Source organism: Callithrix jacchus, chromosome 6 (assembly GCF_049354715.1).
Source record: "Callithrix jacchus isolate 240 chromosome 6, calJac240_pri, whole genome shotgun sequence".
NCBI classification, from domain to species: domain Eukaryota; kingdom Metazoa; phylum Chordata; class Mammalia; order Primates; family Cebidae; genus Callithrix; species Callithrix jacchus.
Window position 1 is genome coordinate 71,066,381 of NC_133507.1, and position 24,116 is coordinate 71,090,496.

Below are 24,116 nucleotides of genomic sequence, written 5' to 3' on the forward strand. Positions count from 1 at the left end.
GCTTGAGCCACCGCGCCCGGCCTCTCGTTTCTCTTATCATCCCCTCCCATGTTTCCTTCCTGCCTCCATCCACCCCCAAATCTTCAGCTTTTCTCTGAATTTCCTGTTCTAGTCTCAGCTTAGTAGAATTCTGTTACTCTAGTTCTGGCAGCTTCTAGGATACGCATCCTGGCATCATCTTCTCTCACCACTATTTTAATTAGCTTTTACCAAACTCAGTCATCATTTTATCTTCTTCACAGTGTGCAACACTAAAGGGGTTCAGTTGAAGAGTCAGGTATTATTGTGCCCATTTGGCAAGGATTGGAAAGGTTGAGTGGCTTGCTGAAAGTTTCAGAACTAGTAAGGGTCAGTAGCAGAATCTCCATCTCCTGAACGTTAGTCCATTGTTCCAACCTGCACCCAGCATCTGGTCTGTGTTACTGTCCCCTGGGAAAATGGTGGCTGGCCTTGAACTTCTGTCCATTTTCCTCACAACAGTTATCTTCCTGGGATATATCTGACAATAGTCTCAGAGGACTTGAAACTGAGATAAGCCAAAATGAGGTGTTAATAACTGTCTTACTGATTCATGCTGGCATTGCCTGAAGGCCTGATATTGTCTCTAGCAATTCTCTTATTTCCGAAAAATAGCCAAAATAATGGAGGGGAGGAGGTGGATGCATCCCCTCATGCAATTGGCATTAGCCAAGTACCTCTTGTTTCCAAGAATCAGAGATAGGCTTGGCACCAGGTCATACTCCAAGAGTTGTCAACCTGTTCGATGATGGACTGAAGCGCTGGCCCCCTTCCCTGGGTAAAAAGAAGGGTGATGGTCTAATAGCATTCTCAACTGGTGGTGCAGAATGGTGAAGCAGTGAGTGACAGCCAACCTCTGTGGAGAAAGGCTGTGGCTGTTCCCAGCTGTCACCTGAGGATCCCCTTGACTCTTCACATATGAATTCATGGAAGCATGTGTGTGTGTGGTGGGGGGCGGGTAGAGGGGAGAAGAGCTAGTGCAGGCTTAGTTATGGCAATACTCTCTCTCCCACCCCACCTCCAGTGAAAATAACTTCTGTAGCCCAACCACGATGCCCTGTATTTCACAATCTCCTCAGTTCTGGAGCTTTCTGGGAGGCCCTGAGCAACTCTCCCACTGAAGCTATAATTCTACCTTCTGCCCTTGATTTCCTGGAATAAAATAATATGTTTGTAATCAATTTAATTTTTTCATTTGAGCTTTGAAAACAAGCTATGTACTTATGTGGGAAATTGGAAAAGGCATTTCACCTCAAGTGAAAGTGTCAACATCCTTAGATAAAGAAACTGAGAAGAGTCACTTCTTATGTTTGCACTGGATATTGGCCTTTGCCAAGCCCAGTCTACTCCTCCCCAACCTCTGCCTTCAAGGAGAACTCAATGTGGGTGGACCAATTCAGGGTCAGTGTGAAGAAGAGTGCTTATGCAGGGAGGTGGATGGAGGTATTCTCGAGGCTTCACTTCCTCTACAGAACTACACATGCAAACATCAATGGGATCCTGAACTGGACCAAAAAGAGTCACAGGGACGTGTTGGATTTACAGTTTGGATGCTTTATTACCTAAAGTCAAAGGGGAAGATACAAAAGTGGTTTTATTTACCAAGCAAGGGCAGCAGGCCTATGGAAAGCTTTGGCTCTTTTTGCTAAGCTGTCAGATGTTTGAGGCAGCTGGCCAGACGGCTGTGTTTTAAATCCAGGCTTAACATTTTCGAGGCTGCTGAATAATGTAGATCCTTTTCAGTGGAACAACCTTCTCCAGAGCAGGTGTGGGTTTTTGATGTGCCGTGTGCACTGTTGCTGTAAATTTATGGTTGAGCTAAAGGTGAGAAGGGAAGAAAAAATAAGCATATTGGATCTTCTTGGTCATGAAATATTAAACTAGTAGAAAATGATATGGTTGATCAAGGGAATCTCGCAATTTTGTTTGCTTATTTGATAATCTCTCTCTTTTTTTCTTCCATACTATTTCTATCCCTGAACCCAAGGGATTACGTTTTAACTTGGGCTTTCTCTCATTTATTTTCTTTAATTTTTAAAAATTCTAATTGGCATTTTAAAAACTAGGAATGGTTAATTGTGTCTGCATCAGTTCTCTGTGATGTTAGCAATTATTCTGGCACTAGTATGCATCTATGAATCACTGACTTCTAAGAAGGCTACAGGGACATTGGAGAAGATCCAGAGTGGTGGCAAAAATCCCCTCAATTGTCAAAAGAAATAAAGAACCTCTGAAAGAAGTTAAGAGGTGTTAGCGTTGTTTATTAGGTATAACTATGTACATTTACTATTTTTTGAGGTCAATAATGGTGTGATATTGGCCATTCCATATGGTTTAATCTAAGCCCAGTGAAGAGAAGGCTGAGGGATGGCTTACTAGCCTCAGGGAACAAAAGTTCTCATTAGTCTTCTCCACAGAAGACATCTGTGAGTAAATAAGCTTAAATAGACTTATTAACACAGGCTGAGACTTTATGACAATAAGAGACATTTCATATGGAACTCAGAGATCTTGTGGAATTTACATGAATGATAACTTAGAAAGCACGCCCAATGCTGCTGAACACTTCAGACATGGTTTTCCCAGAGGAGAATTTGGACCCAGTGACCTTTTGGGTCCATGCTAGTTCTTGGTCTCCAAGCCCTTCAATATATAAAATAACCTAAAGAAACCTCCCTTGGCCAGCAAGGAAGGGATGTCTCAGCTCAACAAGAATTTAACGTATCACTATTGAACTTAGATGCCCTTGCCTTGACACTCAAATTAAATAAAAGGGGAGCTAAACTGTGCATGACCCCAGCCATCACATTGTTTATGGTTTGCTTGGGCTCTTCTAAGCCAGGAAAAACATATGTGCCTTATATTTCTTCTCAAATGTCTCTGCCCAAACCCTAGTCACACAGCAGTCCCTTTCATATGAAACACAACTCCAAAAAGTCCTTTCTTCTTGGTTTTAAAAAATTAAACACACTGGAAGAATATACACTGAAATGTTAGCAATGGTTACCTCTGGGGATAGAATTATGAGCAATGCCTAGTCTTTTTCTTTGCTTTATTTATCAGTACTTAATTTGTTTTCTTTCACAATGAGCAAGTACAAGTTATACAATAATTAAGCCCAAGGAATATCTCTGCCAACATTCTAGCAGAATGGAAGAAAACATGAGGTATTGATCATAAATGTTGCATTAGAGTCTAGAAAAGACATTATGACTTTTTTTGGTCACATCAGTTATCACCAGACCCTTATGACGTGCACTTTACAATGTGGTAAGGGCAGAATGTGTTGTTTTGCTTTGGTTTTCTTTTAACATTAGTTCTGGAAGGAAATTAAGAGGTCACTGACTTCAGTAGTCTACTTCCAGACTGGGTATCTTTAGTCTCAACCAAAAATAGAGAAATTATTTCAGATTGGCTTTAAATCACATTTGAGAGATTGAAGGTAGGAAGAAAAATTTGACAAGTTAGTTATGGTAAAAGGGGGTGAGAAGGAAAACAAAAAAAACTGATATAACAGAAATTTGGGCAATTAGCCAAGGTGAGGTAGGGTAAGAGGACAAGTTGGGACTGGAACAAAGAAAGCCACATGTCGATTGTTGTTCTTAAGTGTGAAAGAGAAGATGGGTGGAGGTAGGAAAAGACAAAGGAAAGGAGAGTGGTGTTAGAATATGTGGTAGAAGGTGCTTGCTGCTTAGTTCGACACTAATCTGTTATTTGGTCACCTCCATGGTGATCTCCACAACTTATGAGCTACGTTGTTTGGGCATTTTAAAAAGTGTGATAAAATATACAAAACAAAATTTTTTATTTTAACCAATTTAAAGTGTGTGTACAGTTAGACTATGGCACTGAATACATTCCCATTATTGCACAACTATCACCACCATCCACTTCTAGAACTTTTTCATCATCCAAAACTGAAATGTGGTACCAATTAAACAGTAACTCTCCATTCCCTTCTCCAAGCCTCTGGACACCATCATTCTACTTTCTATCTTTATGAATCTGACTACTCTGGGCACCTCCCATAAATCCAATCATGCACTATTTGTCCTTTTGTGTATGGCTTATTTCACTTAGCATAATGTCCTCAAGGTCTGTCCATGTTACAGTGTGTGCCAGGATTTCCTTCTTTTATAAGGCTAAATAATATTCCATTGTATATACATATATACTGTGTTTTGTCTATCCATCATCCACAGATGAATACTTGGTTAGGATCTTTTCACCATTTGGCTATTGTGAATGATGTGGCTATGAATACTGGTGTATAAATATCTGTTCAGAGTCCCTACTTTTAATTCTTCCAATATATGACGAGACTATATTGGGAGAAGTAGAATTGCTAGAGCATATGGCAATTCTCTCTCTTTTTCTTTTTTCTTTTTGAGTTGAGCTTTTGCTCTGTCACCTAGACTGGAGTGCAGTGGTGCAATCTCTGCTTGCTACAACCTTGAACCCCCCGGAATCAAGTGGTCCTCTTGCCTCAGCCTCCCGAGTAACTGGGACCTCAGGCATGTGCCACCATGCTGGGATAATTGTTTTATTTTTAGTAGAGACGAGGTCTTTCTTTGTTGCCCAGGCTGGTCTCGAACTCCTGGGCTCAAGCGATGCTCCTGCCTCAGCCTCCTAAAGTGCTTGGATTCCAGCTGTGAGCCACTGCACCCAGCCTGATATGGCAATTCTATATTTATTTTCTGAGGAACCACCACATTGTTTTCCATGGCAGTGGCGCCATTTTACATTCCCACTAGCAATACAGAAGTGTTAAGGGTTACATTTTAATTAAGGTATTCAACCGAAGTTCTAAAAGCACTGCTCAATTTCTAAGAAGAGAAATGCCACAGATCAGAATATTTGGGAAACAAAGTCAGCCCCTGTGGCCCACTGGCCATCTGTGAACTGATTAGGGAAAGTTTGAGAGAAGAGAAAATCAACAGTATTGAGAAGGAAGTAGAAATAATTCTGGCAAAGATAATAGAGAAGCTACTCATAATTGTTAAGCTATAAGAGTACAGGTTTTGGGGTGCCAGGAAGAGGGTTTCATAGCAACTTGAAAATATGATAAAAGGAAAGTCAAGTTCTCCTTCTCATCTCCCTGCCTGTCTCAGTCAGGGGCATCCTGAGGCAGGACTTGGGTCTATGGTTGAGGAGACTATAAAGAATCTTCCATCAGAGTTGGTGAAACTGTCAATAAAATGGTCAGCTCCTAAATGTACTAATTCTCTGTTCTAGGTTTTATATCAATGGAGATAGGAAAAGTTATTTTAAGTCTAAACTAGAAATAAGTAGAAGTAGCTTTCCAGAGTACAAGCTACAACCAGCTGTGTTTTAGTCTGACATTTTAACTTTGGGGAAGCTGTGGAATTTTCATCATTAGTCTTTGTAAAACGATCATGTTTGTAGAATGAAAGGTGTTTCTTGTCTCATTCATTAGGGTACAAGAATCTAGGGTAACCCTACGAGAGAAAGAATTCAAAGCCAGTATACGTACAAGGATCCTGCCTTGCTGCAGCTGCATTACAGGGGCAACATATTGAACTTGGAAAGTGGATCAATAGAAACTTCCGCATTGAGAATTTACCTTCATCTTGGGTAGCTGCGACCTGAGAACCTATATTTTTCATTTCAGAGAAAAGGCAAAAGAAGTGTGCAAAAGTCTTTATGACTAGAGCTGTGAAATTATAGATGCAAGAAAATCAACTGCAGGTTTTGTTTCAGAGCCTGAAGTTGGGTAGTATTAGCACACTGGTAGCGCTTTCATTCATCTTTCCAGGGTGTTAACTTCCAACTTGAATGTTGGCACTTAAATTTCCACACCCCGTTAAGCAAAGTGCTTAAAACAAAACATTCAGCTCTTGTCAATGAAATTCAAGGATACTCCTACAGTGATATTAATCTACAAAATGAGAGAAGCCTTTTAAAATTTGCAGATGCCTCTGATAGTTTTCTCTCCCCCAGGATCCCATTTCATGTACATCTCACTGACTTTGGCAGCGGTGACCCAAAGTCTGGCAGCTTGAAAAAAGTAACCCCAACTTTCACCAGGCTTCTGCATTCCACCTCCACACCAAAACGCAACCCCATGACTGATGTTTTAACTGGATACTTTAATGTTCTGAGAAGTTTCACAACTATTGCCAAATTTAACTGCCATGTCCAGAGGATTAATATATTTGGCAGTATCATTCTCGTTCACTCCCTGCCTTAAAAGAATTTTTTAAAAGTAAATGAACAAGCACAAATCCCAGAGAAGCTACGTGACATCTAACAGGTCAAATACTTTTAGGTAGTGGGTGGAACTTGGGCTAAGACCAGGTCTTCCAGATTTCTAGCCTAGAGAGCTTTCAGATTACATAACCTGTTTTCTGCAGGAATACCATGTCATGTGTTCTGCTATGGGAAACATGAATTCTCTTATTATTTAGGGCTTCGAGAGGTGGGGAAGGCTGGCTGGAGAGTTTGGGAGGAAAGGAGAAATAGGGTGGGGTGGGAGAAAGCAGTCTGAGTGGAGGGAAGAGGTGGGGGGGTAGATTCTAGGCTGCTTCTTACTTAGATTTAAACAATCCCAGCCCTTTGGGGATTATTTTTCAATCTCCAAAATCTGAAACCCCATGTTGATTTTAAAGTAGGAATCCAGAGATGAATAGCATACAGATAAAATGTTCCTGCCATGGTTGAATGGTTGATGAGATCCTATGGAGAGGGGTTGCTTTAGAGAATTAATTTCTTAAAATAAGTATGAGAAATAACACGAATTCTTGGATGTGATTGTAACTGAGGGCACAAACAAATGTTAATAAATACAGAAGATATGACTCTCAATTCTGCTATTACATTTATTCTGACCAACTGTATATTGTTAGATCTCTTTGGTAATACATACTGTGAAGAGAATCATTGTAATACAGGGAAAATTTGTTAAAAAATACCTGTATCCGTGTATCTTTTATATATTGTTTCCTGTATTTTTAAAATCAGCCTATATAGCTTATGCAGCATGGTTTTTCAGTTGTAAAAAGCAAAGTATTTGCCTACAGTAAAATGTATCCTTTTTAGCGTGCTGCTTTATGAGTCTTGACAAGTACATACAGTTTGTGACTACAACCACGATCAAGATAAATAACCATCCCATCATTTCCCCAAATTCCCTCTGGTCATTTGTAATCAACCCTTCCTACTCAGCCCCAGACAACTGCTGATCTCAGTAGATCTAGTGGTCAGTAGATCTCAACCCTAGGTTGACTTTTATTGTGAAATCCTCCTAGGTTTGAGATTGAATGAGGGATCGGCGGGGGGGATTTTTCCTAGCTGTAGGGAAACACAGGGATCCTGCCAATGTTCGTTTTTGAGATTGTTCCTTATGGTAATTTTGGAACTTATTTTTGTTGCTGGTGCTTTACGCTTTACCTGGGATTCCAAGTGATAGTGGGATGCAGGCCTGGGAACAGAAGATATCACTTGCTGAGGGCTAACTGTCCTAGCACTGTGCATGTATTATGTAACTTCATTTTAGTCTTCAACATGTCCCTGTGAAATAGATACCAGTACTCAAATTTCCATTTACAGATAAGGAAAGAGGAACCCAAAAAAGTGACAAAACCTGCCCCAGGACACAGAGCTAGTGAGTGACACAGCCAGAGCAGGGCAGCCTATGGCTGGTGCTAGGACCTGCTCTGGTAACCAGTAACCTGCGCAATCTTAGCCACAGTCCTACTCGTCTAAACACTGAGCTGAGCACAAAAGTATATTTTTAAAAATAGGTATAGTTGCTGTTAAAAATATATGTATTTTTTTGAGAAGGAGTTTCACTCTCATTGCCCAGGCTGGAGTGCAATGGCGCGATCTCTGCTCACTACAACCTTCGTCTCCCCAGATTCAAGTGAGTCTCCTGCCTCAGCCTCCCAAGTAGCTGGGATTACAGGCATGTGGCACCACATCTGGCTATTTTTTTGGTATTTTTAGTAGAGATGGGGTTTCACTATATTGACCAGGCTGTCTTGAACTCCTGACCTTGTGATCCACCCACCTTGGCCTCCCAAAGTGCTGGGATTACAGGTGTGAGCCACCGTGCCTGGTCTGTTAAAAATATTTCTGCATGAACCACTGTGCCTGGCCTGTTAAAAATATTTTTAACAGCACACCATTTCAGTGTTCTCTTATGGGTTCCAAACACAACTGATTATTATTGTTAAGTATTGTTACTTAGGGAAGAGATTATTCTTTTTATCTTGGCAATGAAGCGATATGTCAAAGACACATGCATGACATATATCTATAAGACACCATGTAGACTCTGGTATCTTACCTAACATACAGCACAACCAGCCTTTTCTGACCATTCCTTTTCAATACTTTATTTTGAGTTAACAAATATTTTAGGGGAACATGTCTATTCTATCCAGTTCCACTTACAACTGTGGGCATTCTCTTGCCCTAAGGAAGACGTGTTTAGTGGGCAGGAGCAAGAGAATCTAAGATGTAGGAGCAGGCAGCTTGAGTTACCCTGGCAGGGTATCATGCATCAGCCCTGCCTCTGAAGCCAGGAAGGCAGAGAGTCACTTATGACTTCACCCTAAATCGATCTGAGTGGAGAACAAAGCCTCCCATGTGAGAAGGCTCTGTAGCTATGGCTCATCATCAAGATCTTATCTTGTACAATATCTGCCCTGTAATGTCATGGACTTTAGATATGCTGTCTCATTTCACTGTCATAAAACCAATGCTACTAACCCAAACGGAGTGCAAAGAGGTTACTCTGAGCTGAGACTCTTCCAAGACCTTCATGCCTGTGAGCTCACCATCTCCATATCCAACCCTGTAAGCTGCGTACTCTTCCTTACCTCCATTATACACATGGAACTGAAGCATAGGATAAGTCACCTGCTCAAGGTCATACAGATGGTGGTGAAGCCAGTGCCAAATGGGGGCCCAGGGGCTAGCTGCACTAATCTTTTTCAGAGGCTGAGCTGGTGGTTCTCAGACATCTGATTTTGGCTGCAACAGGAAGTCTTCCTTCTACAGAGGATGCTCTCTCCCGCCCCTTCCATAAACATGGCAGTAGCTGAAAGAGTGGCTCTTTATTACCTTGACTATAATGTACCTGCCTATTAGACGTAGAATAAGGGCTCTCACTCAGCTCACCTACAAAATTTGAAAACGAGCTTTTGAATCTAGAAAACCAAACCACTGTCTAATTGGTAAGAGTTTTCTGAGTTTCTAGAACTACTTAGAAAGAATTCAGGATATATGGCCGGGTGCGGTAGCTCAGGCCTGTAATCCCAGCACTTTGGGAGGCCAAGATGGGTGGATCACCTAAGGTTAGGAGTTCGAGACCAGCCTGATCAACATGAAGAAACCCCATCTCTACTAAAAATACAAAATTAGCCGGGTGTGGTGGTGCATGCCTGTAATCTCAGCTACTTGGGGGGCTGAGGTAGGAGAATCGCTTGAACCCAGGAGGTGGAGGTTGCAGTGAACCGAGATTGTGCCATTGCACTCTAGCCTGGGGAAAAACAGCAAAACTCCTTCTAAAAAAAAAAGAAAGAAAGAAGAGGGAATTCAGGATATAGAAGTAAAAATAGTCCTGGTCAACTGCGTTTATAAACAGACTTATATACCTACCTGGTGTCTAGCCTTCCTCTAATCCTAGACCATACAACGCTCTCTACCACCTACCCTCTCCTCAAATAAAGTATCTCCTTAAAGGAATGTGTGGGTAGGGAGGAAGGTCAAAAACTGCTGAAGCCCCACGCCACAGGCTATCTTTTATAAAAACATGCCATTGTTTCTGACAAATATTTGGGATGGAAAGTACCTTTCTACAAATTCAACATGACGATTCCCACTTTCTTTTTTATTTTTGAGATGATTTATTAAATGAACGCTTTAGGAATTTGAGAGAAACAGCTTCTCCCACTCAAATCACTTCGTGTTCCTCTGACCGAGAACAAATTCTTTCACAAGGACATCAAACCTTTGGCTTGGAAAAAACCTCCGTGGTCATCAGCTCATTTACCCATGCAGCCGGATCTGCTGGGCAAAGACTGACTTGGAGTGTCATGTGATTTGCCCATGGCTTACCTTCTCCAGTGCATCATTCAGGGCATCCAGCGTCTGTATTTTGGCAACGTTTGCAATGGCACTGTGAAGATGAAAGGAACTTCAAATAGGACTTAAAAACTTTCCCACTGAATAGACCACATGATTTATACAGAGGGCTGTCTCTCTGGCCTTTTAAGCTTTCACTCTGCTTAGGAACATCTAGAAGACACAGATTTTGCCTCTGTGTACCCGTGTGCTGCTATACACAACAAGCTTTGCAGGCCAAGTTACTATTATTGCTTTTTTTTTTTTTTGAGACGCAGTTTCTCTTTTATTGCCCAAGCTGTGGTGCAATGGCGCAATCTTGGCTCACTGTAACCTCTGCCCCATGGGTTCCAGAGATTCTCTTGCCTCAGTCTCCTGAGTAGCTGGGATTACAGGTGCAAGCCATCATGCCTGGCTAATTGTTTGTATTTTTAGTAGAAATGCAGTTTCACCATGTTAGTCAGGCTAGTCTTGAACTCCTGATCTCTGGTGATCCACCTGCCTCAGCCTCCCAAAGTGCTAGGATTGCAGGCGTGAGCCGCCGCACCCAGCCATTACTTTTTTTTCCCCTAACTTTTTAATAGAAATATATACAAAAACATGCTCATATTATAAGAGTAGAGATTGAATAAAATTGAAACTGCTAGTCAAACCAGCTGCCACTAAGGATAACCACTAGCCTGACTTATAGCCCCAAAGACTAGTTCTGACTGTTTTTGTACTTGATAAAATGAACCATCTATAGCTCGTACTCTTTAGTGTCTGGCTTCTTTCTCTCAGGCCAAGCTATTTTGTAGGAGAGTTTCAATCAGGGCCAATTCTACAGTACAATGTCTTGAAGAAACTCCACACTTCGCATATATATATTTTTTCTGGATGCTTTGTGTTGGTTTGTAAAAGCTATTAGGAAGTAGACATGGATTGATGATGTTTGGGAAATTCTGGTCTAGGGCATATTTTTTAAAAGCTATTCTCTAAGATGACATAAAAAGGAATGTTTGTCCATGTAAACATTTCCTAACCTGTGCTCTCATGCCCTGGTAAGAGATGTAAATAGAAGAGGGATATATATGTGGAGTTAATGATACTTAAGCCTAGGGTCTCCCACTACAATGGTTCCTTTCAAGGCCCTGGGAGGGGCCCTATCCATTTCATATTGGTCATTTTTGTTTATTTTTCTTTAAAATGGCCCTGAAAGTCTGTATGTTTCAAGCTCCACATAACCTGTTTCTGTCTCTGGGACTTAGGGCAAGAGCTCTCCTTTGCTGTTTAAGTTCTATAATAGTGCAATCCCTGTCATTTAACCACTATTAGAAAACAACTGAGTTTCTTTTCCTTTCTTTTTTAAAATTTTTCCCATGCTGTTCTCATGATAAACAATTGACTTTTTAAAGATGGTTCTAATCATCACGTTATTACTCTCTAGCTAACTCCGCTGCCTGCATTGTTCAGAGGATGTTAGACTTACTAGTAAGTCCCATTTTTCTGAGATGCAGAGAAATGAATGCCTGTCCATTGGCTGCCTGCTAGTAAGTAATTTCCAAGACAAGACACTTTAGTTCCTGAGCCCCTGGCTCAGGCAGGTTAACCAGTATCACAATAAGCAGGGTGCATGCTTGAGTCAGGTTTTAGATACAGAATAGGTCTCAAATTTAATCAGCTTGCAATTCAATTGCAGTCTGATATCACTTACAGAATGCATTCACTGTCCTAGGAATTGTCCTAGATGCTGGGTCAGAAGATAAATAATGTGTGACCTCCACTCTTGAGGACATACAGCTTCCCTTTTGTTATGGGATGGTTAGTTTCTGATATCATAAATAACAAATGACTTGCTGCCAATGGGGCAAATCCGTATTTCATTCTAAAGTGGAGGGAGGCAAATCCGCAAAACATTTCTTCCCAGAAATTGGGAAAAAATATTTAAAGTGATTTAAAAATAATTTTATAGAAAAGAGTCAGAGAAGTGCAATAGTCTATTTCCATTCTCTGAGATGGTTTAACTCTTAAGGAGGTGCCTGGAGCATCCTCTACTCAGTTTCTTTTGAATTACTCATCAATTGATCTGTGGAAATCATTTCAAAATTAATAGTCTCTGAAGCATGCTTCAGAAAGAACCAGTTCTGCATGTTTCTTGCTTTTTGAAATGCACTGGTTTTTCTTACCCAAGGCTGAGTGGTTGGGCCATTTGCGTACCTGATCCAGACCACAGCTCTGTGCTGAGTTCTGAGATGGCGCAGGCGTCAAGGTAATGGCGGAGGGAGCAGGGGAAGGCTGCTCGGTGCCTATATGCCTTCTGGCTATGCCAAATATAGTGGCCGTTACTTTCTAAATTCAGTGATGGATTTAAAACAGAAAAGACATTTCTTTTTAATCCAGGACATTTGCTTCAGCAGAAAGCATATTATGAAAACAGGACCAGCCTAGGGACAATATTTTAAAGGCTGATCTGAAAACAGTCTAAAAGGATGGGGGTCAGGTTTAGGACATTTAGGACCATGCCTTTTAAATGCAAAGCCGCTCGCTGGGCTGGGCGCAGAGAGGAGAAGAATGGCTGGGGGTCATTATGGGAGCCCTCTCAGAGAGAACCCTCCAGGGGGTAGGCACCTACCTTTCTCTACCCCTCACTTCAGGTCCTCACAGATCACACCCCCCCACCCTCCACCCCCTTCTCTAGTTGAGGCATAGGGAGCCTTGGTTTGTCCTAAAATAACTTCTGGAAGCAGAGTTATTCAAAACTCCTTGAGGTGATGGAGAAAAATTAAGAGTCCCTACCTTGTTTTCTCGAATCCTGTTTTTTTGGTATGTCTCTCCAAGATGCCAATTTCATGTTTTTTGGAAATTCTCATTCCTCCAGCTTTTACTACAAACAGATAAAAACCAGCATGAAAGTTAGAACAGTGAGAGAAGGTTTGCTTTGTTATTAAAGGTATGACTTTAGATTTGAAAATAATTTTTGAACTTATTTTTTAAAGATCTAAACTTTCATAAAACAACACAATAAAACAATATGTGTGTGTGTATATATATATCTTAATCAAGTGTGGGTGGAGGAAGGGCTGACAGCTACTTGTTTATACTCAGAGAAGTGGAACCGAGGCTGATAAAGCAGAAGGTTACACCTTAGATTTAGGGAGGAGAATAACAACATACTCCCTTAGGCATTTCACTGAAAAACATTTTTTCTTATTATCAAACCAATTACATTCTTCACAATAGCAACTGACAATTACAATATGACCCTCTGTTTTCCCACCAGATTAAAGTTCTGCGTGGCTTGCATTTTTTTTTTCCAACCAAAGCTTTCAAAAGCCAGATTCTGAGAGATGAGCCAAAAGACAGGGCACACAGTGATAAAAGGCATTTAATTCAACAGCGGTGGTTCTGATTCTACCAGATACCACCTTCTCACCAGACCCCAAAACTCGGGTGTTGGCCAAGCTCAGATGTTCTAATGAGTAATTAAACTGCATTAATAATCCTGCCATTCAAGAGATCAATTAGTGTTAATTAGGCTACAGATGACCTAACAGCAATTCAAGTGTTTAACAATGTCAGATGAAATCAACTTTCGAAAAGGAACAATCCATTTCAGATAGCAAGTCAAAGCAAATACTTTTTTTCTGTTCCCAGGAAATTTGCACATTTAAAATCTGACAAGCTCAAATGAGAAAAAGCTAAATGGACATTGATTTGTTTGAGCCTGTTAATTCTTTTTATGAAAATGCCAGATTGGCAATTTTCTAAAACTGTGGTCCAATAAAGTGAAAAACAAAGAAAACCTATTTTAATTCTCCGTGCCCTTGTGAACTGACTTCATCTCTGTTCTTTAAAATTAGTACTTAATTTATCGTCTTGGTTATGTTACCTGCATAAGGCACAAAATTCACAAGGCCTAAGAAGGTCTGCCGTCTCCCTCCTACCATTGTTTTTCAGCTTCCTAGATTGGTTTACCTAAGTGTATGTGCAGAATAACGAATAACTGTGGACGAAGACACAGGAAGCTTATAACATTAGCAGTATCTTGGGAGATAATCTAGGAAGTTGGAAACAATGGTAGGAGGGAGACTGCAGACCTTTTTATGAATTTTAAAGTGGGAAACAGAAGGTGGGATTACCTGACTCAGGTTGAAAAAAGACTGCAAAGACCTGGAACCAACCCAAATGCCCATCGATGATAGACTGGACTGGGAAAATGTGGCACATATACACTATGGAATATTATGCAGCAATCAAAAACAATGAGTTCGTGTCCTTTGTAGGGACATGGATGAATCTGGAGCACATCATTCTCAGCAAACTGACACAAGAACAGAAAATGAAATACTGCATGTTCTCACTCATAGGTGGGTGATGAACAATGAGAACACATGGACACAGGGAGGGGAGCACTACACACTGGGGTCTATTGGGGGGAATAGGGGAGGGACAGCCGGTGGGGGGAGCTGGGGAGGAATAGCATGGGGAGAAATGCCAGATGTGGGTGAAGGGGAGGAAGACAGCAAATCACACTGCCACGTGTGTACCTATGCAATTATCTTGCATGTTCTGCACATGTACCCCCAAACCTAAAATGCAATTAAAAAAATAAAGAAAGAAAGAAGGAAAAACAGAAGCCCTCCTATGACTCTGAAACAGATCCTAGTGAGGGACTGATGAATGTTCTAAAGAAAATTTATGAAGATGGAGATGATGATATGAAGCGAACCATTAATAAAGCCTGGGTGGAATCAAGAGAGAAGCAAGCCAAAGGACACACAGAATTTTGAGACTTTAAAGTCCTTTTAGGAACTGTGATGTGATGTGGAAATACTGATGTTTCCAATAAGGGAATGCTGGTGAGCGGCATATATAAATTTGACAGATAGCTATTTACATAGCCTTCTAAGAAAGGGCAGTGAATTCTCCATTTCCTACTGGATTATTTATTAAAATAAAATACGCTTATTAAACAACAACAAAAAAAAATGCAAAAAAAAAGTATCGGCCTGAGGTACACATTGCTCTACATCTTGTTTATTTTCTTCATGTAATCACATATTTTAGAGAAAATTCCATATCTACATTTACATCTACATCTATATATATATCATTTGTGTGTGTGTGTGTGTGTGTTGTGTGTGTGTGTGTTTTTTTGATACAGAGTTTCACTCTTGTTGCCCAGGCTAGAGTGCAATGGCGTGATCTTGGCTCACTGCAAACTCTGCCTCCCTGGTTCAAGCGATTCTCCTGCCTCAGCCTCCCAAGTAGCTGGGATTACAAGCATGCACCACCACGTCCGGCTAATTTTGTATTTTTAGTAGAGACGAAGTTTCTCCATGTTGGTCAGGCTGGTCTTGAGCTCCTGACCTCAGGTGACCAGCTTGCTTTGGCCTCCCAAAGTTCTAGGATTACAGGTGTGAGCCACCATGCCTGGCCGTGGTTCTTTTTTTGTTTTTTGTTTTTTTAACATCTGCTTTAACATTTTATTATATGAACATCCTGTGTTTACTTAACCAGTTCCCTAATGTTGGACATTGCATGTGTTTTTAATCTACTGCTATCACAAACAATGCTGCAATAAATATCCTTTCGTTACCGGAAACAGGTGTCTTGATCCAGACTCCAAGAAAGGGTTCTTGGATCTTACACAGGAAGAAATTCAAGGTGAGTCACAGAACTCAGTGAAATAAGGAAGTTTATTAGAAACTACTCCATTACAGAGTAGGGTGTCCTCAGAAATCGAGTGCACAAACAGTTTTTCAGTTTTTCTTATATAGGGGTCTTGTCTTTGTAGACTCTGTGACTACATGAAGGTGAGCAGACAGCATGACAAGATTTATTTCTACTGATTTAAAGAAAACCACCCTTGACATTTTAGTGTGTGAGTACATCAAAGCATAACTCTTATTATTTTGAAAGCATTATCGTTATGGGTATTGGCACATCTGGACTTTCTGTTGTAAGAGTTTGTTCTTGCAGGCATTACCAAGCTGCTTCATCGGCTGTAAACATCTTAGCACCGTGGGGCTGTGACTTGCTCATTTTAAGATGGAGGTGATTTTAAAATGGTGTCACTCTGGCTCTTTTGGGCTGTTGCTCTGCTAAAAGTTTTAGATACATAATTTTGCACAAATACAAGCACACCTATGGGGCAAATTCCTAAAAGTGATCTTGTTAGTTCTTAAGAGTATGCGTGTCTGGAATTTTGTTAAATCTTGCCAAATTGCCCTTCGAGGATGTTGGACCAGTTTATAGTCTCTCCAGCCACGATGACAGTGATTGTTCCTCCATACCCCTGTTAACAATTCGAGCTACAAAGCATTTGGTTTTGTCAACCAGTAAGTTAAAAAATAAAGGTATCTCACTGTTTTAATTTGCATTTCTCATTTTTTATTAAAGGTTGGGCTTGGTTCTATGTTTTAGAAGCCATTTGCATTTTCTGTAAGCTGTTCAACTCTTTTGTCCTTTTCAATTGGATTACTAGTCTTTTCCCTATCTTTTTCTTACTGACTTATAGGAGCTCTTTTTTTTCATGAGATACATTGCAAATATAAAATACTGTGTTGTACCAGTTACTGCTTTTTGACTTTATTAATGATGTTTTAGCCAGTCAGAAATTTGCTGTTTTTATGTGACCTTGTTAATCTTGTATGGGTTTTGTATCACTAAGGAAATCTGATGTTTTACCATTTAACCATTCTTGCATTCATGGAATAAACTCCATTTGGTCATTTGAATTGCCAAGTTAAAAAAATATTGATTTATATATATATAAGCCTCAGAAAATGCTATCTTTATACATTATCTTGCTTTAAATTGTATGTTTATATATATATATACATACATTCTTTATATATATAAATTCTTTATACACACAGCACACAAAGTAATCAGCAACAAAAATGAAATTATATGGAAACATTTCTGAATAACTGCAGAATACAGGTGAAATAAATCAAGGGATGGACTTTTTTCAAAAGAATTTTTGAGGAGTGTGTGCCTCTGTATGGGAGATGGTGTCTGTCTGCTCATAGCACTGTTGTTTAACGCTAAGAAGAATCAAGTAAGAGCTCTGGGGCTTGGGCCTTTGATACACCTCCCCAGTAGTTTTCATTCTCCTTATGACAAGTGCCTTTCATACATGGTGTGCTGTGATTATTTTCTTGTTAGTGTTTCTTTCACTTTCCCTGATGCTATTATTTCTACACAGTTTCTTCTACCTTGACTAATTATTATCGCCAACTATAGAAGCAAAATTGTTGTAGTTAAAACGAGAAGACCTGGCCAGGTGCAGTGGCTCATGCCTGTAATTCCAGCACTTTGAAAGGCCCAGGCATCACCTGAGGTCAGGAGTTTGAGACCAGTCTGACCAATATGGCGAAACTCTGTCTCTACTAAAAATACAAAATTATCCTGGCATGGTGGTGGTAGCCTGTAGTCCCAGTTACTACTAGGGATGCTGAGACAGGAGAATTGCTTGAACCTGGGAGGTGGAAGTTGCAGTGAGCCAAGATCATGCCACTTCATTCCAGTGTGGGTAACAGAGCAAGACTTTATCTCAAAAAAAAAAAAAAGAAAAGACCTCTGGAATGTTGAGTGTCATACCACTCATTTCAAAGGACATTGACAATCTGAGAATCTTCAGAGGTGAATGACCAGAGTGAAGTCATGTGGAAGTTCCATGCCACATGAGGAACTAGGGAATCTGGTAAGATAACTCCTGAAGAAGCAAAGACTCAAGAGAGCTTAGGGCGCCATCTTCAAAGAGCTGAAGGGCTGTCATGAAGTCAGAGAAGCAGTTTACTCGTGGGGAAATGTTACGTAGGTTTGGACAAATGTATTCCTCCTAAGCTCTATGACTGTGAGCAAGTCACTTAAAATGCCTCTCAGACTCATTCTCCATGTCCTTCAACAGGGAACAATACTGACTATTGCTGACAGGTTGTTTTAGAAAACAGAGGTGACATAAGAAGCTGGTGCATGGTAGGCACTTACTAATTATGAATTATTATTTATATTTATTTTACATGGTTCCAGAGGTGAGAATGAAGACCAAAGCCTAAGAGTTCCAGAAAGACAGAATCTGGCTATTATAACAGCTTGTGTAATCAATGTGAAATAGATTGCCTAATATGATAATGAGTTCTTACACCTCAAGGTATTAAAGTGAAGGAAAGAAGTTATCTTGTCATGAACACCTTAGGAGAATTTTGGGGAATTCAGTGGAAGTTGAACTAGATTATGTTTATTATAAAGTCATTATAATTTCAACTCTTGTCATCTACCTCCAAAAAAAATCCATCACTCCTTTCCTTTTGGAAAGAACATAAGGCACTTAACAAAGAAATCGCAAAAGAAAATTTTAAAGATTATAAACGTGGGAGTTCTTCATTCTTAGGCACAATAAGACAAACATTTTAGGAAGAAGAAGAAAAAAATCATCTCCATAAGATTCCTCCTTCCATCCAGCAGTCTTTAAGTTCTCTCCGTCATAGGTCAGTGGGCTCTAACTCAGCAATTTAGGAATCACAGGGGGGCCACACACTGGATTTCCAGAACACAGTTCTTGTACCAAACTTGTTCTGGCAGCTAGTCTTACTTGGTCATCCTTGTACAGTAGAAAGAAGCAGAAGAGAATACCCCTAGACTACAGATGGATGCACATATATAGATTTGGGCTCTCACTGAACTGGGGTGATTGAACCAGATGGAGTTAGTTTGTGGGAGGGTCATCTTAAAAGCTCTTCTGGGAACACCATTCACAATGATCGCCTGGGGTGTAGACAAGCCATCATTTACAACCCAACACAATCGGGTTCTTGCTCATTTTGCTTATACCAGATACCTCTGACTCAAGAGAACTTTTCAAGGTTTCACTGTGTCTAAATCAATCGATTAAAGTTTGTAGTCCTTGACATAACTTCATGTTTGGGGCTATCTTGCCTTTTGAGTGTTTGCAGAAAGATCAACTGGAATTAGGCAAAGTAAAATATGAACTGATTTAACATTTTAACAGAATTTTGAGTACAATTTTGTAAGTTAAGACTTTCAGTCCTTTCAATAATGAAGACAAACTAGAGACAGACAATGTTAAAAAGAGAGATGCTCTTTCAGATAGCTTCACTAGAAAACCTAAATTTATGTGGGGAAAAACGAAGTTTTGCTTTCCCGTCTCTGCATGAGAATTATACTCTTGTGACTGATTTTGTGGTTTATAAATTTTTATAAATACACTGTTTAGTTTAGAATTCTAATACTTTTCTAGTTAAGATTTTCCAATCTTTTCCACAGTTTTTGGTAGACACTAGTGAAGATAAACATAAGCCTGCAAAAAAAAAAAAATTAGACTTTTTCCTTTACAAATCCGTGGACAATGTGTGTGAAAAAGCTGAAAGGCACAAAGGTTTGTGCAAACTGTGCCTTGTGACTGAGAACATCTATTTGAAGAAATGAAAAGTTTACATGTTTGCAAAATGCTTACTTTGCATGGACAATTTGTCAGCAAATTTTAGCCTGCCAATCAAGACCCCCAAAACCCTCATTAAGAGAAGGTTGTGGAGCAAACAGAAAAGGCTTTCAAGCAAGAGGGCTTTGGCATGGGGTCCCTGCATTTTCCAATTCCAGCTCCACTTCCCACTAGCTGTGTGGCTTTTGGCAAGTCCCTCAATCTCACTGAGTCTCCGTTTGCTCCTCTGTGAAATACCACTTCTCTGCAGAGCTGTTGCCACATCTGGAAGTCTCTTTGCTGTGCCAGGTGCAGTCAGCATTGAATGGCAGCTATTCTTGCAGTCCTCAGATCCCTATCCCCTGGGGCAGCAGGAGGTGAATCTCACAGCCTTTCTCTTCTAACTTCATGGCTCTGGCCCGTTCCAATCCCCACAAGTTGACTTGAGAGACTCAAGCCTTTGGAGTGTGTGAGGGTTTTCAAACGACCCTGGTCCATATGCAGTTTGTGGTTGTCCCCATTTTCTGCATTAGTTTTATAATTGGGCATATTCCCCCCTCCAACTTCCCTCTCTCTTTAATGAGTCATAAAACATATTCTCTTTAGGGATTCAGTGGTCACCTCTTCAATGGCTCAGATTCATTTGGCTTAGACCCAATTAAAAAATGCAGGAAATAGAGAAAAAGTCATGAACTACTGCTCTTCTTTCTATTCATCATATATCTGGCTTCCTGGGATCACTTTCTACTCACACATTTTTGGGGCTGCTGTTCATATAATGGGGTTCTTCTGAAAGTGAGATGAGACAAATCAAGAAAGCAGAAAATTCCAAGCTATGCTTACCGTAGTCCAGCCCACCTTGTGTTTTATGTAGTCTTATTTTACAGCATAAATGTATAACCAGGGCTAACAGAGGTGCAATATATTATATTAATATGCATTAAATGAAACCACTACCCACTCCATATGTAGGTGAGAAAGAGTTGTAGCTGGCTGACCTCTGAGTGATTTATTTACTTATTTATTTCTTTTTTTTTTTTTTTTTTGACTGAGTCTAGCTCTGTTGCCTAGGCATGATCTCAGCTCACTGCAACCTCTGCCTCCTGGATTCAAGTGATTCTCCTGCCTCAGCATCCTGAGTGGCTGGGATTATAGGCATGTTCCACCACACCGGCTAATTTTTTGAATTTTTAGTAGAGATGGGGTTTCATCATATTGGCCAGGCTGGTCTTGAACTCCTGACCTCAGGTGATCCATCCACCTCAGCCTCTGAAAGTGCTGGCATTACAGGAGTGAGCCACCACACCCAGCTAAGTGATTTCATTTTTAACTGTGATGGGGTAGGCACATATTTTTTCCATTGCAGTTTTCTTCTGTTCTGATTACTGCAGTAGTGTCTGATGCCCCTCCAACATCAGGATGTCTTGAATTTGGGAGTTGGGGGGCGATAATTTCTTTTGATAGTGATGTGTTCTACCAGGCCTGCATTTTAAGGGGGCTAACATTCAGGTGCCAGGTACTTTTCAAAGATGATTCCCCTTAATCATTACAACAAACTTACTAAATAGATGTTATTTATTGTATCCTGTTTCAGAGATGAGGAAACTGAGTCTCAGAGATGTGGAATGAAATCGACGTTTGAAGCCAGGTCTGTCTGATTCCAAAGGCTATGTGTGTCCCACCCTCCCCACCAAATCACATCATCTTTCCACTTGCAGGGACCTGTATTTTGCTTATAAAAATCAAGTGAAAAATTAATAGAATTTTGGCACTTAATTGTTTTTGTTCCATAAATAAAATTTTGCACCACCACAAACAGATTCAGACTTAAAATAAGTACCAAGACAGGCTGAAGGATGATGCTTCTTTGTTCCCTCGTGCTCAGTGGGGAGGCAAAAGTCTGCCTTCATCTCCATTCTAATTATCCAAAACCTCTTATCTGTAGTGTCACAGTTCATAATAATTAATTGTCATGCCAGAGGCATTGTGACATGCTTGATGGAGTCATGGTGTGCTATGTACACAGAGTAATTAGCAATCATTAGTGGAGGGGACAGAAAGTTCCCAGTGGTTTCATTCAAACTTTCATTTGGTTAAGTTTATCTCTGTGTTCTTTGTGCATAAATATAGTTTAGCAAAACAGGTTTTGGCTTAGCCATTTTATGAAGGATTGGAGTGGAAATGACATGAAGAGAATGGAAGTTCTTTTTTTTCTTTTGTGTTTGTCTGTGTAAGGAACGTCTCTTCCAATGATTTGCATATATATATATATACATATCCTGACTATTGGCTAGCATCATTAACTTTAAATACAGGTAATGTTAAAGATTGCTAAATTTGATTGCAAATAAAAAATGTCAGTAATCTGCCAGAGGAGATCAGAGCAAGATGTGCAGAAGTGGAAACTCAGAATGAGTAATAAAAATCTGGACGCTTTTTGGCTAGGCTACTGACCAGAGAGCCACTGAAACAATGTTACATTTTGACTCTCTGTGAAGACGATACCTGCCATTACCCTCTGCAGCAAAGATTATTGAAGTCACCTTGGCCTAGAGGTGCCAGAGAATTAGATAATAAATATGTTTTGTAAATGGAGAAAGGCAAGAACAAAGCAGGCAAGCTTTTGAGGACTTTCTTAAGGAAAAAAGAAGGAAGACAGTTGGAAGAATAAAAAACTGATGAAAATAGGCCTGTACATCTCAGCCAATCTATAAGAACATATGGTTAAGTACGATAAAACTAATTTCCATATTCCAGAGAGTCAGTATAGATAGCGTAAATTTAAAAAAAAAAGTTGTGGATGCTTTGCAAACACATTGACAGGTACCTTTTCCAGTCAGCCCCCTCAAGCCCTGTGTCTTTATCAAAAAGTACTTCTCAGCTCCTTAACAGGTAAACTACATCCCTGATAACACTGTCCAGCCCCAAAGCCTGAGGAGGGGGAAAGAAATGTGACTGTGGTCCTCTGTGTGGAAGCTGGCCTGCATGGGTAGGAAGTCAGAGGATGTACAGGCATCTTGGGGAGACTGAGTCTTATGGCCGGAATCTAAGGAGAAAGGTTTCCATGGTAGCAAATCATCTTCTTTTTGTGGACGTGTCACTGCTAACCTACAGCCAGGGAGGAAAAAGGTACAACCTCTCTGCCTATGCCTTTCCACAAGCAACAGATCCATACGTTGCCATAGGTAATTAGGCTTTAACTCACTGGGTGTCTGACAAATTCCCGGGTGGCTTCACACACAAGCTAAGAAGGGTCAAAGAGATAGGAGGAAGTCAGGCAGCGTGGAGTTAAAGTAATACCGGGTACGCAGAGAACCTTTGGTCTGTTGGGGTGCTCCGTGGAAGGCATTGCCAGAAGAGGGGAGCCAGCAATAGCCTGCAGGACTGAGGGCAGGTGGTGGCCTACCTGCGGGAGGATGACCCCCTTTCCGGGGGGACAGCAAGTCTTGCACTTCATTTGCCATAGCGCGTGCCAGTGCCAGTGCCAGTGCTGATGCTCTGGAGGCCGAATGCCAGCTGTGGCTGCCCCAACACCGCACCCAGCTTTATACAGGCAGGGGTGGGGCCCCTTAAGGGCATTGCTGAGCAGCAACAGGGCTTCTCATCCAGCTCTCTGGGAAACCTGCATCTCCTTGGCAAATTTTCTCTTAGAAGACTTTCTTCTTCCCTTCATCTGGGAAGGCAAAGTAGACGTCTACAGAAGACAGGATAGTCTTATTTCCTTTCACAGGAGGAAAGGGAGAGGATGGAATTCAGTGGAATTCTTTTTCTTTCCAACTATTGACCCCTCGAGTATGTAGAGTGCACCTACAATGTAACAGGCTTTTGTCATATTCTGGCGTGACAAGGAGGGCAAGACAAGCTCTTTGCTTCAGGACACCTGTAGTCTTTCTAAAGAGACAGGTAGAGAACAAAGTGCTTGCCTTTGTCCCAGTTTTTGCGATTATAAGCATTTATACTAAGAAAATAATTGGAAATGTATACAGAGATTTCTGAACAAGGATGGTAATCACATGCTTCTTTTTTTTTTTTTGAAATATTGATGGGAATTAACATAAACATCTCCAAATACAGAGGGATAGTTAAGATGAGTCAAGGTCTTGCTGTGAAAGTACACCTTACAAATTGTGTTTCAAATAATATTTAATGATGGAGAAATATTAACAATAAGATAGTGAAAAAGTAGACCTGAAACCAATCAATGCCATTTTGTTAAAAAGGAAAAGTACAACTTGAAGCTTAGATATTACTGGAATTCCAGTGCCAATAAAAGTTTAGCATATGGCAGATACTTATAAATGTTTCTTTGTTCTTCAGTACAGTTAAAAAACAACTTGAAGAGCAGTTGTCTGCTCTTCAAAAAACAAACTACAAACTGGGAAAAAATATCTGTAAAATACATTTCTGATGAAGTACTGACATTTAGAATATATAAAGAATTCTTACAGCTCAATAATAAGAAAGCAGACAACCCAATTAAAAAAGGGCAAAAGAGGCCAGGTGCGGTGGATCAGGCCTGTAATCGCAGCACTTTGGGAGGCTGAAGCGGGAGGATCACCTGAGGTCGGGAGTTCAAGACTAG

General features: G+C 40.5%; 1 protein-coding gene across 1 annotated transcript; it reads right to left on the bottom strand.

Moving 5' to 3' along the window:
- Window positions 1-1,556: 1,556 nt before the first annotated feature.
- Window positions 1,557-23,054, bottom strand: DAPL1 (death associated protein like 1). Its single transcript, XM_002749416.6, has 4 exons — window positions 22,941-23,054; window positions 12,883-12,970; window positions 10,102-10,162; window positions 1,557-1,836 (listed from the first exon to the last, which is right to left on the bottom strand). Exons 1-4 carry the CDS (start codon window positions 22,996-22,998, stop codon window positions 1,720-1,722), a joined length of 324 nt encoding a protein of 107 aa, XP_002749462.1. The 5' UTR covers window positions 22,999-23,054; the 3' UTR covers window positions 1,557-1,719.
- Window positions 23,055-24,116: the final 1,062 nt, after the last annotated feature.